The 17,078-nt window shown below is 38.6% G+C and overlaps 1 protein-coding gene across 11 annotated transcripts in view; it reads left to right on the forward strand.

Annotated features, from left to right (window-relative positions):
- The window catches only part of LOC143299541 (inositol 1,4,5-trisphosphate-gated calcium channel ITPR1-like), a 139,474-nt gene that overhangs the window by 1,878 nt on the left and 120,518 nt on the right, over positions 1-17,078 (forward strand). For all 11 annotated transcript variants that reach the window (XM_076612815.1, XM_076612813.1, XM_076612814.1 and 8 more), the window contains exons 2-3: positions 590-660; positions 3,548-3,660. In XM_076612815.1, coding sequence (XP_076468930.1) covers positions 590-660; positions 3,548-3,660 — 184 coding nt within the window. The remainder of the gene's footprint in view (positions 1-589; positions 661-3,547; positions 3,661-17,078) is intronic.

Below are 17,078 nucleotides of genomic sequence, written 5' to 3' on the forward strand. Positions count from 1 at the left end.
ATCTGTTATTGAGAGTCTCTATCCTTCAAAAGGGAGACAGAATCCAATAAAAACAGTATTGTTGTCTACATTGTGGTAATCAGCCAAATGACTCATGCTGAGAAATATTCAGTGAGCTTGCAATTGCTTCTGCAAAAAATATTATGATTGTTGTTATTTGCGTTGACACTTCAAATTTGATAGAATGTAAACTTGTGCATAGTTCATTACTTATATTTAAACACTCCCGTTCAGAGTTTCACTCTGTATACATTTACACACATTCAAAATGCACATGCACACATACACACCCACCCACCCACAGACATGTGTATCTGCATATTATTATTATACTTAATTGAGAGATACAAAACACAAAATTGAGTATTGAAAACACTGCAACATTGCTTTTGATTCAGAAACTTCATTGGGCACAAATGGGGGAAGAGGGTGGAGTCATTGTGCTATTCAAGTATTGTTACCAAATGTGTATTGTAATATATAACTTAAAAATATTTGTAGCCAGTTTCTGACTAACATATATTCAGTGAATATTTTGTGCATTTTGTTTCTGTATAAAAAGAGTAATGCGTTGAATTCTGTTGAACAGGTTGGTTGATGACCGATGTGTCATTCAGCCAGAAGCTGGGGATCTGGGCAATCCACCAAAGAAATTCAGAGGTAAGTAAAGTTTGTGTGTGTGTGTGTGTGTGTGTGTGTGTGTGTGTGTGTGTGTGTGTGTGTGTGTGTGACTGTATAAGATACTAACTAAAGAAAAGGAAGAAAGAAAAGCGAAAGAGAGGAGAAAGAGAAGGGAACGACAAAGAGAGAATGGGAGGAGATTTAATTAAGCAGGTGACCAGGTGAGGTGTGCAGTAAAGCTTTTAATAGCATCAGCTTTGAATTTAACACTAACAGAAGCCTTTTAAAGTTTAATCCTATCCAGTTCCGCAGCCTGCTAACTTAACGCTGGAGACTCACTCTGTCATTTGTAATACAATCAGTGTTGAGCCAGCCCTTTCTGAGCAGTTTCCATGGCAATGAATCAATAACTACCGTGGTGATACAGTTACCCAGGATTTTATTGATCTTGTCTGTGAAAGATTTCTGATAATTGCTTGACATTGGGAGAACAGTTTGGGATGAAAAAAAAAAGCATTATGAATTAATTGTAATGTGGGGTGAAAGGGTGGTCAGAGGAGGATTGGGGCACTGGGGGAGTTGATGCTGTAACTGGAAGAAATAATGGCTTTTCACTTATAAGTAACGAATGTGAAACCAAGTCAGATGCGCAAGCATGCATGCATGCATGCATGCACATGTAAATGAACAACTCCTGCATGCACACACACATGCACGCGCACACACACAATTAAAAAAAAAATCTTACACATACATTTATATGGACAAGCACTTCCTCATATATTTTGTCAGCTTCATTTAGCCATGGGCCATTAGAAAATATGCAGGAAATTGAATAAGCTGGAAAATGTTTTTTTGAATAAGTAAATTGTTCACCATTTATTATTCCTACAGGTTATTACAACATGCATGCAGTTATTTGAGGTTGTTTTGTGGACAGAAGTATATATATCATTATATGCCATACGAAAGCAGAATGGAGGAAGCCCACATCTACAAGACCGAGAAGTATGCTAGTCTAGCCAGCAGCCTGAGAGAATCTGGCTTCCAAACCGAAGTCCTCGCTGAAGAGATTGGTGCAAGAGGATTTGTGGGCGCATCTGCCTACAGCCTCATGAAACCCTTGTCGATTTCTGACAGAGAGAGGACATGGGCTCTCAAGGCAATGGCAGAATCAGCAGAAATGAGTTCCAGCTGGATCTGGTTGAGGAGGAATGCAAGTAAACTTCATGACATAAGGATTAAATTTCCCTAATCAGACTAGGCGTAAGATGGCTCAGTGGTTAAAACGTCTGCCAGAAAAGGTGACTCAGTTCTGAAGTGGCGACCACCCTGGAGGCGCGGGTTTGAACCTGCTGAGGACCAGGAGAAAAAAAAAAGGCGGCAATGCAAAGGCATCCAGGAGTCATGACCTGGGTGTGGTCCAGCCCCCTTAGAGTGTAAGGAGTTAAGGGCTGAAACACTTGACTGAGGGGGGCTTCTTCTCTGAAGACCTTGTACTGTCCAGCTCTCCCGAGAGTTTCTTATCAATATATATATATATGCTCTTTCGTCTTTTTTTTTTTTTTTTTTTGTCTCTGTATTTCCTGTCCGAAGATGTGTGTAGACTGTTTACTCAGAAACAGACCTTCAGGGATTTCAGTGTATAAAACGTATATTACTATTATATATAAAAGTTTTTTTAAATTTTTATTATATATCGTTATGGTTAAGTCTTATCTGAGAAGTGGTGGTTTTTGTGGTTTTTTTTTGCGGAGCAAGGGTGCCAGTCTGGTATCAGTAATGGTAGAGCTATCATGAAATGTCTCTTGCAAACACAAAAATATATCTATGGTATCCAGGAAACAACGCAGATAACATGTCGTTTATTTATAGTCTGTTCATCAAAGATGATGTTATTAGACTGAAAATAAATATTATTATTATTGTTATTATTATTTTATTTTATTTTATTTTTCTATTATCATGATCATTATTTTATTATTTTTACTTAGAAATCATCATTTCTGAAAATCAGTGGCAGGGGAAGAACTATTCAACTGAAAAGGGGGCAGTTGAGGTGGAGGGGGCAGGGGAGGGGAGGGGACTGAAGAAGGAAGAGACAGAGAACAGAATGTGGAAAAGATAAAGAAATTAGTTACTCGAACAAAAAAAATTAGTTACTCGAACAAAAACTCAGATAGGCCCAGATAGCTAGGATGCACACTCAAACCATGATTCTGAGGTTGTGCCCTCTCAAGGGGTAGAAATATTATTTATGAAAGTATTTCTATTATTTATTATCTCTCTCTATATATATGCGGTTAACAATTTATCTGTAAAGTGTTTTATTCTTGTGTGTGACAGATTGGGTGTTTTATGACAAATTTGTGTATCCCATAAATTTGAATACTAATTCTGAATATTGAGTATTCATTAAAATATGATATATATTGTTTTCTGCCATGTGTTTATATAATCTAACAAGAAAAAAAAACCTCTTTGAAATTTGGTCTTCATGTACCTGAACTTAGCTGTCAAGGCCTGACAAAGTGCATTGGGTTATGCTGCTGGTCAGGCATCTGCTTGGTAGATGTGGTGTAGCGTATGGATTTGTCCGAACGCAGTGTCGCCTCCTTGAGCTACTGATACTGATACTTATACTCACTGACTGTACTGAAAGTATATATGTTCCACAAGTAGAACCTACACTCAGAACTAAGTAGATTCTGACACAATACGGTTGAGTTTTTAGATTTTTTTCTTCTGGAAAAACAAAAACAATTTCTGACTGTTTTTATCAGTAACAGACTGTGTGTTTGAAGTGTACAGGTTGTATGAGCAAACTCTTACACAGACCTGAGGAAGGTTATTTAAAAATTAACAAACAAAAAATCCAAAACAAAATACAAAAACACTACATTTTGTTCTGTTTTTTCTTGGGCAGATTGCCTGTTCAAGGTATGTCCCATGAGCAGGTACTCTGCTCAGAACCAGTTTTGGAATGCTCAAAAACAGACCAGTTCAGCTCCGGACTCAGTGCTTCTGGAAAGGCTGCATGTGAGTAAAATGATTGTTGCACACAGTTACAGTGTTTGTCATTTCTCTTTGATGATTGTAAAAAAAAAAAATTGATTGTCATTGTCATCACTTCTCATTGTGTTTTCCTGTGTTCCACTCCCAGTGTTTTTTTTCATAGAATTTAATTTTCAAATTTCAGCTTTCCACCTCATGAAGATGGTTTTTGTTTTTGCTTGTTTTGTTTTTTTGTTTCACTGAAATTCTAGGCATTTGTATTTTTGTTGTTGAATATGGTTTTTATACAGTTCCAATATCAGCACCGTTTTAGTGGCATTATTCCCACACCGCTCACATCAAGTCCCCCATGCACAGCCATACTTGGGTTAGTCTGTCGCAGCAGTCAGCAGTCCACAGGGAGCTATTCTTTTGTTTAATTTTTTTTATTTTTATAATGTTTGTCAGTCTGTTAGCCTGTCTTATCTGCTTTATATTGTTTTTGTCAGTCTGTTTGCCTGTGTCATTTATTTCTTTTTATATCTCACAAAAGCAAAAAAGCAAGAAATGATAATGATAATTTTCATGATAATGATGATAATAATGATGAACACTTATTCAATACTTTTCCTCAAATATAGCTCACAGCACTTTACATACAAATACTCATCAATTATGAATGATAAATAATAAAATAGATCAGTGGCCAAAGTGCTTTTCTTGTAAGAAAACTCATTAACAATAAATGATGAGACAATGAAAAGAAATCAGTTTACACAAACTTTGAATAGACGTCATGACACAAGTTGTCCAGCACACTTGCTCACACACACATACGCTCAAGCACATGTGCTCACATACACACACACAGATTGCGTAGGACACAGATTATGATAAAGATTGCAAAGTAATATTTTCAGAGTTAAGTATCTCAACTATACCAGTCTGTACTCTTGTCATCTTGATATAAATTTTGAATAATTGCAATAATTTTGTTATTTCATATAAATAAAGAATCATTTCTGTTACCCACAGTTGAGGGTGTGGAATAATTTAAATGAATGCTTAATTGTTTTTTTTCTTTTTTCTAGCAGATTTATATAATGATATGCACATTATCACTTGGACCTGTCACTACTAGATGGCAGCTGTTCTTTGTAAGTGAATCACTGGAAACTGTTTTGTGACTTAATTTTTTTTTTTTTTATTGCAGTGAAATAGATAAATGACTGGCAGTATGACAGGATAAACACAAGGCTCTGTATGTTACAAGAGCAGGCAAACTGTCTTTGCCAAAAATGTTCCAGAACTCAGTGTGCGTGCGTGCGTGCGTGCGTGCATGTTGTGTCTGTGTGTGTGTGTGTGTGTGTGTGTGTGTGTGTGTGTGTGTATGTGCATGTGTGTGTGTGTGTGTGTGTGTGTGCATGTGTGCGTGTGTCTGCGTGTGCTTGTGTGGTCATGTGTACAAGTGTATATATGTGTGTGTGTATTGCACATGTACATCATTACATGTATTGTATGTGTGTATGTGTAAATTCTAATGTTTGTGAAAGTGACTAAGTTGTGCCAGCTAATTATTTCTTGGAACCAGTGTAGAGTCTTTAAGAAACGACAAAAAAATTACGTCCAAGTTGGCACTGGTAAAACTGCAGGCAACTGGCAGTTATGGAAGAAATTATCTCGCGTTCATGCTTGCACACATGCAAGCATATACTTTTACTGGCACACACATACTTGCGTGTATGTGCAAACACACACACACGCACACACACACACACACACACACACACACACACACACACACACACACACACACACACACACACATACATACATACATACATACATTCACTCTCTCACTCACTCACTCACTCACTCACTCAGGTGATACATCCAGGAGAGAAACCTGGAGAGAATGTCTGCTAATAGGTCACGGTTTCTGTCTTGTCAGTTTCAAGTCTCTGCTCATAGTCAGTAGTCGTTAGTTGTGTTTCCACGTAGTTATTCAGCAGTCAGTATCTGCTTTGGTGTGTGTGTGTGTGTGTGTGTGTGTGTGTGTGTGTGTGTGTGTGTTTCATAACATAATGTAACATTGGGATGATTTGGACACTTTTGCTTCCACTTTTCTTCCCTCCCTTAAAAAAAGAAAGAAAAAAAAGAAAGGGAATTGCAATGTGTTTAATAATAAACTGTCAAAATATGTATACACATATATTAAAGAAAAATTGCCATTGTTTTTTTTATGAAAATGTATATCTCAAGTTAGATGCCCATGAATATCAACAGAAATATCAATAATAACAACTTAAAAACAGACTTGTTTGAAAGTGGCAAGAAAACCCCCTGCTATGCTGACAGATGGTAGCAGATTGAACAGAGTTGGCCAGAGAAGAGTATACACACAGGTAGAAAGGAATGGATCAGTCAGGGGTTAGCCAGAGAGCCTATACATACTACCTGGGTTAGCTAACCACCACCAGGTAGACAGGGGTAGACAGAGGGTGGAGGGGTGCCCCCCCAGGTAGACAGCTCAGCTGGAGCAACACAAAACGGCAGATGTGCCTCACAACACAACATTGCCAGCCAGATTTACAGTCTGTTCTGTTGGTTTTGGAGCATCTGGGCTTTTCTTTTCCTTCCTTCTTCTTTTTTCAGCTCCCCATTCCCCAACTTTCACTCCCTGCCACCCCCTTTTCTCCTAGAAATGATTTGGTTTAATGATTCGTTGGTCAGGCCCCTTTTCTTCCAGAAATGATTTGGTTTAATGATTCATTGGTCAGGTCTTGCCCCGGTGGTTTTGGTCTCATCCCTCCTCCCACACCCACTTTTCGCCCACTCCAGCTACCACAAGTGGGATTGTTGTGGTTTGGCATTTTTCTGCTATGTTATGAATGAAAAAAGTTTTGGGCGGAATTAGAGATGCGCATTCATGAACACACCCAAACACACGTACATGTAGACAAATAAAGGCACAGTTTAATAACTTACAAGCAGGCAGACAAAAGTGGTGTGTAGAAAACTTGACTGAAAAAAAAAGTGTTTGTGAGATGTAAGGTATTATGATTTACCAAAAGCAAAAAAGTCAGCCTGTGTTAAAAAAAAGTTGTCTTACTTCATTCACTTGGCAACATCTTAGTCAACTGTATTAAAGAGGGAAAATAATTAGACTGGAGCTATTACATATACAGAATTCTTCTCCTCATTGGTTTATTTTCTATTCACTTCAGTGTAATTAAGACATATCAGCACCCATGAAAAACGGAGTATGGCTGCCTATATGGCAGGGTAAGAACGGTCATGGATACACTTTAAAGCCCACTCATGTACATGTATACGAGTGAATGTGGGAATTGCAGCCCACGAATGAAGAAGAAGACAGAAGAAAAATCAATTGTTAGTATCTCCATTAATAAGCCTGTGGTAAAAAAACAAAAGAAAAAAAATCCTGCAAGTGTAAGAAAATTGCAAAGTACCATAACTAATCAGTGTGAGTCGAACTGATTAGAACTGCAGCTGCTACCTGAGCCCTTTCATCTTCCACTTCCAGAGTCATGGGGAAATGAAGGAAAAAACACAGCAGCTGGCTGGCACAGCCCTCATTCAGAATGGCATGAGCTATGGGTGCTTCAGGGTCCCCATCTCAGCCAGCAAAAAACTGAAGCATATATTCCATTATTTGGTACCCTCTCACCCTCTGCAACACATGTGCCAGTGCATGCTATAACATATCATTCTGGCAACATTTATTGCTTGTACTTATGTCTTGTTTGTTTATTTTTGTTTCTTTACTTGTCGGTGCTGACAGTTATAATGCCCTTTTTATCATTCAGAATCTGGGTCTGATCTGGTGGAGTAAGAAAGTGAGTGACAGAAGGAACAATGAATGAACAAACTAACAAAGACATCGAAACAAAACTCCATCCAACAAACCACCCATCAGACATGAAAGAGAAAGAAATTGAAAAATTCTTTATTGGTGTAATTTTGCCTTGTATAAGATTTTAATTTGGATACATTAGTTCATGTGGTAAAAAAACCCCAAACAACAACAAAACCCAACCAAAAAAGAGAGGAAAACAACCCCCAAAACCAAACAACAACAACAAAATATATGTAGAAGGGAGCTGAGTGGAGGAAAAAGAGACAAAAATATTAACATTGGATGAAAAAGATTAAAAAGAAAATTAGAAACAAAACAAAAACAAAAAATCCCCTTTTTTTTTCTCGTATTCTTGTCTTCATTTATTCCTCATTTTTCTTCTTAGAGTTTTCTTTCTGTCTGCATTGAAAAGTTTGATTGATTTTATTTTCTGCCTGTCTAAAAAGTGTCTTTCCCTCCTTTCTGACCTTTCTTTCTGTGCATTGTATGCAAAGATGTGAAGCATAGACATGGAGTAAAGAAATTTTAAATCTGTGCATTATTATTATGAATACAAGCAGTCTTCACGAACTGATTCAGTTACATTTTCCTCTATCATTATTATCTTTTTTTAACTGGCAGTAGATCATGAAAACTATTGAGTGATCATAGTCAATGCCATAATTATTATCTTCACCAAACAGTTATGTTCACATAATGATAAAATGCAAGCTGAAATAAACTTTGTCCAAATGTTCATGCTTGCAACAGCACTAGAGAGAAAAAAGAAAGTTTGTATGAGGTAGCCCTTTTCTCACTGTTTTTCTTCCATCTCTTGTTTATAAGACTAGGTGTTGATGTGTAGGCCAGAATGTGAAAACATGTCCTACAAGATGTTGATGGTACCCACCACCAAGTGCCAAGGTGGACGGAAAAGGGAGGTCAGTGATGTATGCCACATGCAGCATTTCAGGCTTGGCTGGGGACCTGGGGTGGGGGTTTGGGGGCAGTAATGAAGGCCAGAAGGGCTGGCAGGCAACCAGCAGATCTGCTCTTCTCTCACCTTCTGTGATGCATTCTCTGGCTTCTCAGTTGTCCACTGATTACTTTGTTAGTTTTTGCCCAGAGATGACTGGTGATTGGTCAGTTTGGTGCTGGCTGAGTTGACTGATTGCCGATTATTGTTTGAAGTGTGTTGTCCAAGTTCCTTGGAGAACAGCAGTTGATTGTTATTGATCAATATAGACAATTACTGCTGATATTGTGTGTGTGTGTGGGCATGTGTGTGTGTTTGTGTGTGTGCATGCATGTTACAATTTGTTGTATGTATCTATAGATAATTGTTTTCCAGTGTAAATGACTGTACATCACCACATGTAAGGCTTTCAAGTTTTATAAATTAGGTGCTTGATAATTTTTTTTATCATTATTGTTACTGATTTCTTTTTTGTCTTGTAAACAGTAAAGCCTTGCTGCATGTGTGTACTGATGCTGACAGAAAATGCAAGGACAATATAAAATATTGATGCAAGCTGGAAAACACTAAGTAAAAGAAAAAATCAAAACAACACAAATTTAATTTCAGATAGTGTTATTGGCCATGCAAGATTCATGTGGGTATTTCTCAGTTCTTGTGTACATTTTTCACATGTTTACTTTTGAATTTGTAATTCTGTGATTGTCTTAATTCTTAGGTACTTGAAGAATGGTATATTCATCAAAATATTGTAATTTGTATCAATATATATATATAAATTATATGTGTATCTTCTTCTTTGTTTATGGGCTGAAACTCCATTGTTACCCTGCCATGTAGGCTGTCATATTCTGTTATAGAGGTTACATGTGTATAATTTGTAGATATTTTGTGGCCAACCCCCTTTCTCCAAGAGGCTTAGAAAGATTAATTTGCAAGAAAATGAAAAGCCAAAGGTCAAAACACTGAAAACAGTGATCTCCCTATAACGGCTTTCTGAAGGCAATAGAAATAAAACATTACAAGACAATCCTAGCTTATCACTACACAGAGTGGAGTGTGTGTGGTTGTAGTAAAATGAGGAGACTTTCAGGGCACACATTTCATGGACATACATTGCATACATACATCTTTGAGACTGGTGTTCAGATTCTCAGATTGACACCACAGACAAATATAATAGATTCATACACAACAGCTAGGACCTTGGTAATACATGAATATATTGAGAAAAAGGAACAACATTGTCACTTAGCCTGAAACAGAAATGGATGACTGCCGCAGCATTGATACAATAATACTCAACCCTACCCACCAAAACAGAGAATGGCTGCCAAAATGGTATGGCAAAAATGATCACACAACAAAAGTCTACTCATACATGTGTGATTATGAGAGCTGCAGCCCATGAACACTGAAAAAAATCATACTTTTTTGTTATCATAATAGTGCAGAAAGGTTGAAGTGTTGAATAGATTATGTAATACTTCTATTTTCATGATGACTTTGTTTATATAGATCTTCATCCTCATTTGTTATCATAAAAATGCAGGAAGATCGAATTGCTGAAACAACATAACCCTTCTGATTTCATGATCACCTTGGTTGTCTTCTTTCTGTTGATCAGTTAAGTTATCAGTGTTAGCTCATTGAGCTTGTCACTGGATGTTTGCTTCAAAGAAAATATTCAGCCACTCTGGCTCAGGAACTAAGCAGTTGTTGTCCATGGATGCAGAATTAGTGATATCCTGGGATATATCCACAATTAGAAATGACATAATTAACTGTGTTAAAGAAAGGCTTTGTAAATGTATGTCACCAGAAGACTTGTCACCAAGGACTGTCTTCTCAATGATCAAGGACTCTGCCATCATATACATGTACACACAACTGTGATATTATTATGTCATTTAATGTGTACATGTTGGCTTAAAATAGAACCAAGTGTGGCATCATGTAGAGCTGAGAAAAAAAAAGATACAGCATGAATCAAGATGGTGTCAAACTCCATTTTTTGTTTGTTAATATGTCCAAAATATGTATCATTGTATCAATCGTTTCTTTCAAAATAGTTCCTAAGTTAATGTCAGGTCAGGGTTTATTCTTTGCATGGACAAATTGTGGGTCCTTGTTTGGGTCTTCATGGACATTGTGGGTCCTTGTTTGATCTTTACATGGACAGATTTTGGGTCCTTGTTTGGTCTTAATGGATATTGTGGGTCCTTGTTTGGTCTTTACATGGACAGATTTTGGGTCCTTGTTTGGTCTTTACATGGACAGATTGTGGGTCCTTGTTTGATCTTTACATGGACATTGTCGGCCCTTGTTTGGTCTTTACATGGACATGGTGCGTACGTGTTTGATCTTTACATGGACAGATAGTAGTTCCTTGTTTTGACTTTATGTGGACAAATTGTTGGTCCTTATTTGATATTTGCAGCCCGTAAGCAGTAATTCTGCTGGAAAATGTCTGCTGAACTTGGATAAATTCATCATGTACAAATGTAATTTACTTGTTTTTATATTAACTAAGCTGTTCTGGAAACTGTGGTGTTCGTCTTATTTCATACACCCTTTGTGAAAACTGTTGAATGCTTCATAGTGTTGATAGTTCAGTTTGATAACTATCCAGGTTGAATTATACAGGATACTGACAGTTTGCTCATTACCGTGTCCTACCGGGGAATGGGGAGCAAGGAAATATAAACAATCATTCAGTGATAAAGCAGCTGGGGTCCTCCTCTGGTGTGTGCCCCTGTGGTGACCTAGCTTTGAGAGTTCCCTTGGGCTGCAGCAGAGAGAGCCTGGGTCTGGATACCATGATGTCGTGGAATGTGGTGAACATTGTGAAGGACAGTGACTTGCAAACTAGGAGGCAAGATTGCACTGGCTCTAAGTGCTGCAGCCTCGGGGGGGTTAGTTGGCCTTTGGGAACCATCCCAGTGCCGACTGTCCTAAAACCCTCTTGACCAAGAGAGTGGGGATGTAACTTGAGCAATACACTCTCCACTATAATCAGATTCTAGGCCAGATAGTTAGGACAGCAGTTGCGTCCTTTGCTGTTCTGATGGTCATATTCTGACACGACTATCATGTATTGGTGAACATTGTTGAAGGGACTCATGTGAATGATAAGGTTTCAGATTTATGCCTACAAATATCATTTAAATCAAGAAGTGAACAAACATGCAAGAAATTTATGAATAACAAATCAGTAACATACGGAAGAACCCACAAAATACATTGACAGATGAACAAGCAATATAAAGTTTAAAAACAGCAACAATAAATCAGTCCACATATGAATAAGAAATGAACACAAACATATAAATTAATCCATATATGAATAAGGAATGAATAAAACACACAGATTAATCCATTTCTGAATAATAAGTGAATAAAGCAGATATAAGTTATTCAATTTCTGGATACAAAATTAAGAAACACAATCTTTCCTGCCTTATCACAAGTATGAAAAGAATTTTCTGTTTTGGGAAGTACTGTAAGATCTCTTGTAATGAAATACAGAACAGTTAAATAATTGTGATATTTATCATGAAAAGAAGACTGTGAATGTGATGAAGAAAAATGTGTTTTGGGTTTGCTATAAGAGAGTTGCTGGAATACACAATATTACAACATGCATGTGCGCAAACACACAGACACACATAAACACACAGACACACACACACACTTCATGCTGCCTTTGCAGCCCGACGAGGAGTGGCTGTAATGAAAAATAAGTGCTACTTTGTGTTTATGAGAATCTTTGTGAAGGGGAAGGAAGAGAGGGGGGTAGCAACACAACCTTTCCCTCCCTTCACCACCACTTTACTTTCCATTTATGACTTAACACCACTGCACCCACTCTCCTTCTTCTTATCTCTTTCTTTACTCATATTCTATACAACCAAAACCTTCTTTCCTCAGTCTGCTATCATTACATCATGTGTTTCTCAGTCTGCTCATGCTTTCTGTAGTATCTGTTTACATAGTTGACCACGCCTGAAGGATACCATCACCTGTGATTATAACTGCTCCTCCACATGTTCCTGCCAGGAACTTGTTCCCCCTTTGGTCCCACCTCCCTCTGTCATATCAGGTGTTTACTTTTCGGTTCTGAGGATTATGTTTAATGGCTTTATACCCCTCTGGCAGACAGGCTCTACAGGTGGGAGACAGCAGCATCCACACTGCCATTAAGTTGTTCTCTGTCTCTGTTTCTGTCTCTTCCTCCCCCCCCCCCGACCCCCTCTCTCTCCCTTCTCTCTCTCATTGTCACCATCAAACTGGATTTTTCTATATGATTTCACCACACTTGCAAACAGAAAAGGGGGGGAAAAAAGGTGGGAAAAAGTTCAACAATACAATACGATATACCGAAACGGACAGGTAGTATACTGGTGTTACACACCCACAGTTTGGTAAACACTGAGTACTCTGGCCTGAGCTTGTCTTCCTGTGAGAGGCATAGACAGAGTGGAGTGGAGTGGGCCATGTCCCTTTCCCTTCAGAAAACATGACAGCACTCAGGTTTGATCCTCAGTTACATAAATCTGACATGGTCATGATCAGTGTTGTCACTTTGCCTGGCTGGCCTCTAGAAATTGCTGGGTACACAGCTAGAAGTTGCTCACACACCAAAACTGCCCTGGGCTAATTCTTCAATCACCGATATGTGTGACGGGACATTAAACAAAATTCCCTGGGCAAATGATCCTCAGCAGATCTGTTTGCTGTTGGGTGTATCAGTATTACTGGTATTAGTACTTACAAACTGGGCTGGGTTTTTTTTGTTTTTGTTTTTTTGTTATACTGTCTCATTTAAAAGATGAGGTACAGGCATACACATGTACAGACTATTTTTCCTGTTTCTATCTCATTCTCTGTCAGTCTTGAAGAAGGCAGTGACACCTAGAGCTCTCTTTCTGTCTTTTTCTGTCTTTTTGTCTCACCTCTGTCTGTCACAGAGCAAACATTATACAACAATATAGTAATTCACATGTTCTCTTACACCAGGAAGATATTAGTACATGAAAAAAACCCACCAAGCAGGAGTTGCTATCCTCCTTCATAGTGACTCAGAGGGGAACTTAACACTTCACAAAATGTCAGTTTATTTGCCTAGCTCTCTTCCTCTATCTGGTCTCGGTATCTGTCTGTCCACCTCTTTCGATCTCCAGTAAATACAGCACAGCTCATGGTCTGAGTGTGTGCCTGAAAGCTGTGATAAAGACTTTTGTGACTGTTGGTGTTAGATGGATGTGTGTGATTGTTGATGGCAGATGGGTGTGTGAGACTGTGATAGATGGATGTGTGTGATTGTTGATGGTAGATGGGTGTGTGTAACTGTGATAGATGATGTGACTTTTAGTGGTAGATAGGTGTGTCTGTATCTTGAAGGTAGATGGATGTGTGGGTATGTGTGATTTTTGGTGATAGATAGGTGTGTGTTGTTATTGTTGGTGATGGATGGGTGTGTGTGATTATCACTTGTAAATGATTGTGTGTGTGTGTGTGTGTATGTGTGTGTGTGTGTGTGATGGAGGTAGATGTGTGTGTGTGTGTGTGTGTGTGTGTGTGTGTGTGTGTGTGTGTGTGTGTGTGTGTGTGTGTGTGTGTGATGGAGGTAGATGTGTGTGTGTGTGTGATGGTGGTAGATGGGTGTGAGTGTGATGGTGGTAGATGGGTGTGTGTGATTGTTGGCGGTAGATGGGTGTGCCATTGATGATCGTTAGGTGTGTTTGAGTGTTTGACTTGTTCAGCCATGGTCACCAAGCAGAGGGATAAAATGGCAAAGAGCATATACCTGTAGGCTGCATATCTTTGAAAATGGTAGGTAGTTGGTCCCTCTGGCACAGTAAACACACTGAGTTCTGACATTTACCAGGCAGCATCTGGGGCATGTTCCACCTTCCAGCTGTTAATGTAAGGGTGGTTTGCCAATAAATAATCTGTGCAAGACAGCCCCTTTTCATACCGACAGTGGCCTTGCTGCTGCTGTTGCTGTGTTATGTGGGGTTGCTGGGATCCTGTGTTTTAAACCTCTGTCTGTCTTGTCTTGTCTGTCTGTATGTATGTCTGCCTGCCTGTCTCAGTCTCTCTGGTCTTTGTTTCATTAAGATGTTTGTGTCAGTATTGGTGGAGGTGGTCAGACATTGCTGTCTTTTTCAGACTTTGTCCTTGTGTTCATGTAGATCTTTTTCTCAGTGCGTTTGTTCTCTCTCTTTCTCTACCTCTATCTCCCTGTCTTTCTCTCTCTCTCTCTGTCCCTCTCTCTGTCCCCCTCCCTCTGTCCTCTCTCTCTATGCAAGCATTTTCACTCTATCTCCTGTTCTTTTCCCAGTTTCTGTCTCTGCATGTGTACTCTGTTTCTCTTGTCTCTCTTTGTCTGCCTGTCTCTCTTTGTGTCGGTGTTTCATCTCATTTTGTGTCTCTGTGCCCCCCACCCCTCTCTTTTTGGCTTTCTGTCTGTGGACTGCTATTTTGCACACATGTCCTTTGCTGTATTTCACAGAGAAAGACACTAAGTCTGTACTTGTGACCTGTGTGAAGCAGAAGTTTATCCCTGCACGCTTGGCATTTTCTTCCATATCCGCCTGTCTTCTGTTTGTTTACCACCGGGAAGTTAGGGATGGAGATTGCATGCATGTGTGCCACACCTTGCCCAGCATAGTCGTGCCTGTGTTGTGTGCATGTCTGCATACGTTAGTGTGCAGGCTTCTGTGCACTTGCACACATGAATGTGTGTGCATGCATGTGTGTGTGTGTGTGTGTTTGTGTGTGTGTGTGTGTGTGTGTGTGTGTGTGTGTGTGTGTGTGTGTGTGTGTGTGTGTGTCTGCTAAGTTACACCTTAAAGTGAAATGAATGTCAGAAGTGGAAAAACACTGACAAAAAAATGAATGTGGTAAAAAATATTTTCTTTGTGGTCACCATATAACTCTGCTTGAATGATTGAACCCTCTCCCATTTAAAAAACAACAAACTTTTTTGGTAGCCACAATGTTGAGTATTTTAGATTTGAACGTCTCATTATGCCTGTTTTTGGCCACTCTGCCAAATCTGTAATTTTAAATGAGTTGAATTCAATCTTGGCATGCTGACCTGTATCATTGCTTTATTTTCTTTTCCAAATTTGGATTCATGGCTGATGATATAGAAGTTTTAGAGGACACACCACAGTACCCTCTCAAGGTGGCATATATTTTTCTTTTTTTCCCCCTCAAATATCATATATATTTTTTCATAAGGATACAGGAAAAAATGATTGGCTTAAGATATTTTAATTCTGTTCACCATTTCCATCCAGGATGAATTCTTGGAGATTTGGGAACGTTCCTCTGTTATTCAGTATATTTCTTGTTATAAGTGTTTTCTGTGTAAAAGTTGGGCACAAGCAGCTCTAGCTCAGGAGAATAAATCTACACAATGCAGTATCCCTTTGCTTTTTTTGTGTTTTTTTTTTCTTTTTCATTTTTTCTTATTGAAGTGGATTCTTTGATGTAATTTTGCCGGGGACAAGCCTCTTGCATTGTGTTCTTTTGTGTGTGTTAAGTGCATTCTGAATGTGGGACCTCGGTTAATTGTTTCAACTGAAAGACCAGCACCCAGACCACCACTCAAAGTCTAGTGGACGGGAGAGTAAAAAATACCAATTTATTTGTGAATTGAACCCAGGACCCTCATTTCCATGCCAGGCACGTTATCCCCTCAGCCACCACTCTTTAAAACAAGTTGAAGCAGCTGAACTCTTGTAACACTTATGAAGAGATTACTGCAAACAGCTTTTTGAAGCAGCTGCTTTGCTTCTGTTTGTTCTTGACTCAGATCAAGGTGAAGCAGGCATATGTTAGATGCCTTTAGAGCTTCAGAAATATCTCTGTTCTCTGAAGTGTGTTTTCACTGACAAGCACTCCAATATTTAGGGGTTAAAGTGTTTTGCTGTCATCAAGTTCCTTATTGAATGCCAGGGAAGATAGTATTGTGTGTTGAAGAAATGCATGTACACATTATATTCACTACATATGTAGCAGTGTACCCTAGTGGTTTATTGAATGAAGGGGATGGTACAAAAGAATTAATAATGATTTACTGAATTAAACGATAGAAAAGATGCACGCACTGGCCCAAGGACATATAGATGGCCAGTCACCAAAGGGGTTTTCTATTGTTTTATTTACAGTAGTTAAGTAAGTAAAGAAAGTGACCAGTCATCACCTGCTGTGGCTATTTATGCAAGTTAAGTGAACTGCAATGACGCTCGTGTGGCCCGTAAAACAAAAGGGCCAGAATCAGGCTGAATTTGATTAGAATTGCGTTTGTTACAAGGTGTTAAGTGATAGATTTCTAAATGATTCCTGAACCAATTTACGTCGGATTGGTTGCAAAAGAAACAGCTCAACACCTACTTTCTAATGAGTATAAAATGAAGTGTTGATTATTTAAGATGAATTTATAATCTTAATTTAAGTCACCTGAACTGATCAGTTTTTAACGAGCTTGTCGCTGAAAATTACAAACTGCATTAAATCAGTTTAACATAGGCAAACACAAATGGTATAGATTTCAAGATGGAATTGTGATGATTCTGCCAGTATATAATACTTGTAGTTTATTGATCTGACAAA

Source organism: Babylonia areolata, chromosome 25 (assembly GCF_041734735.1).
Source record: "Babylonia areolata isolate BAREFJ2019XMU chromosome 25, ASM4173473v1, whole genome shotgun sequence".
In the NCBI taxonomy this organism is placed as follows: domain Eukaryota; kingdom Metazoa; phylum Mollusca; class Gastropoda; order Neogastropoda; family Buccinidae; genus Babylonia; species Babylonia areolata.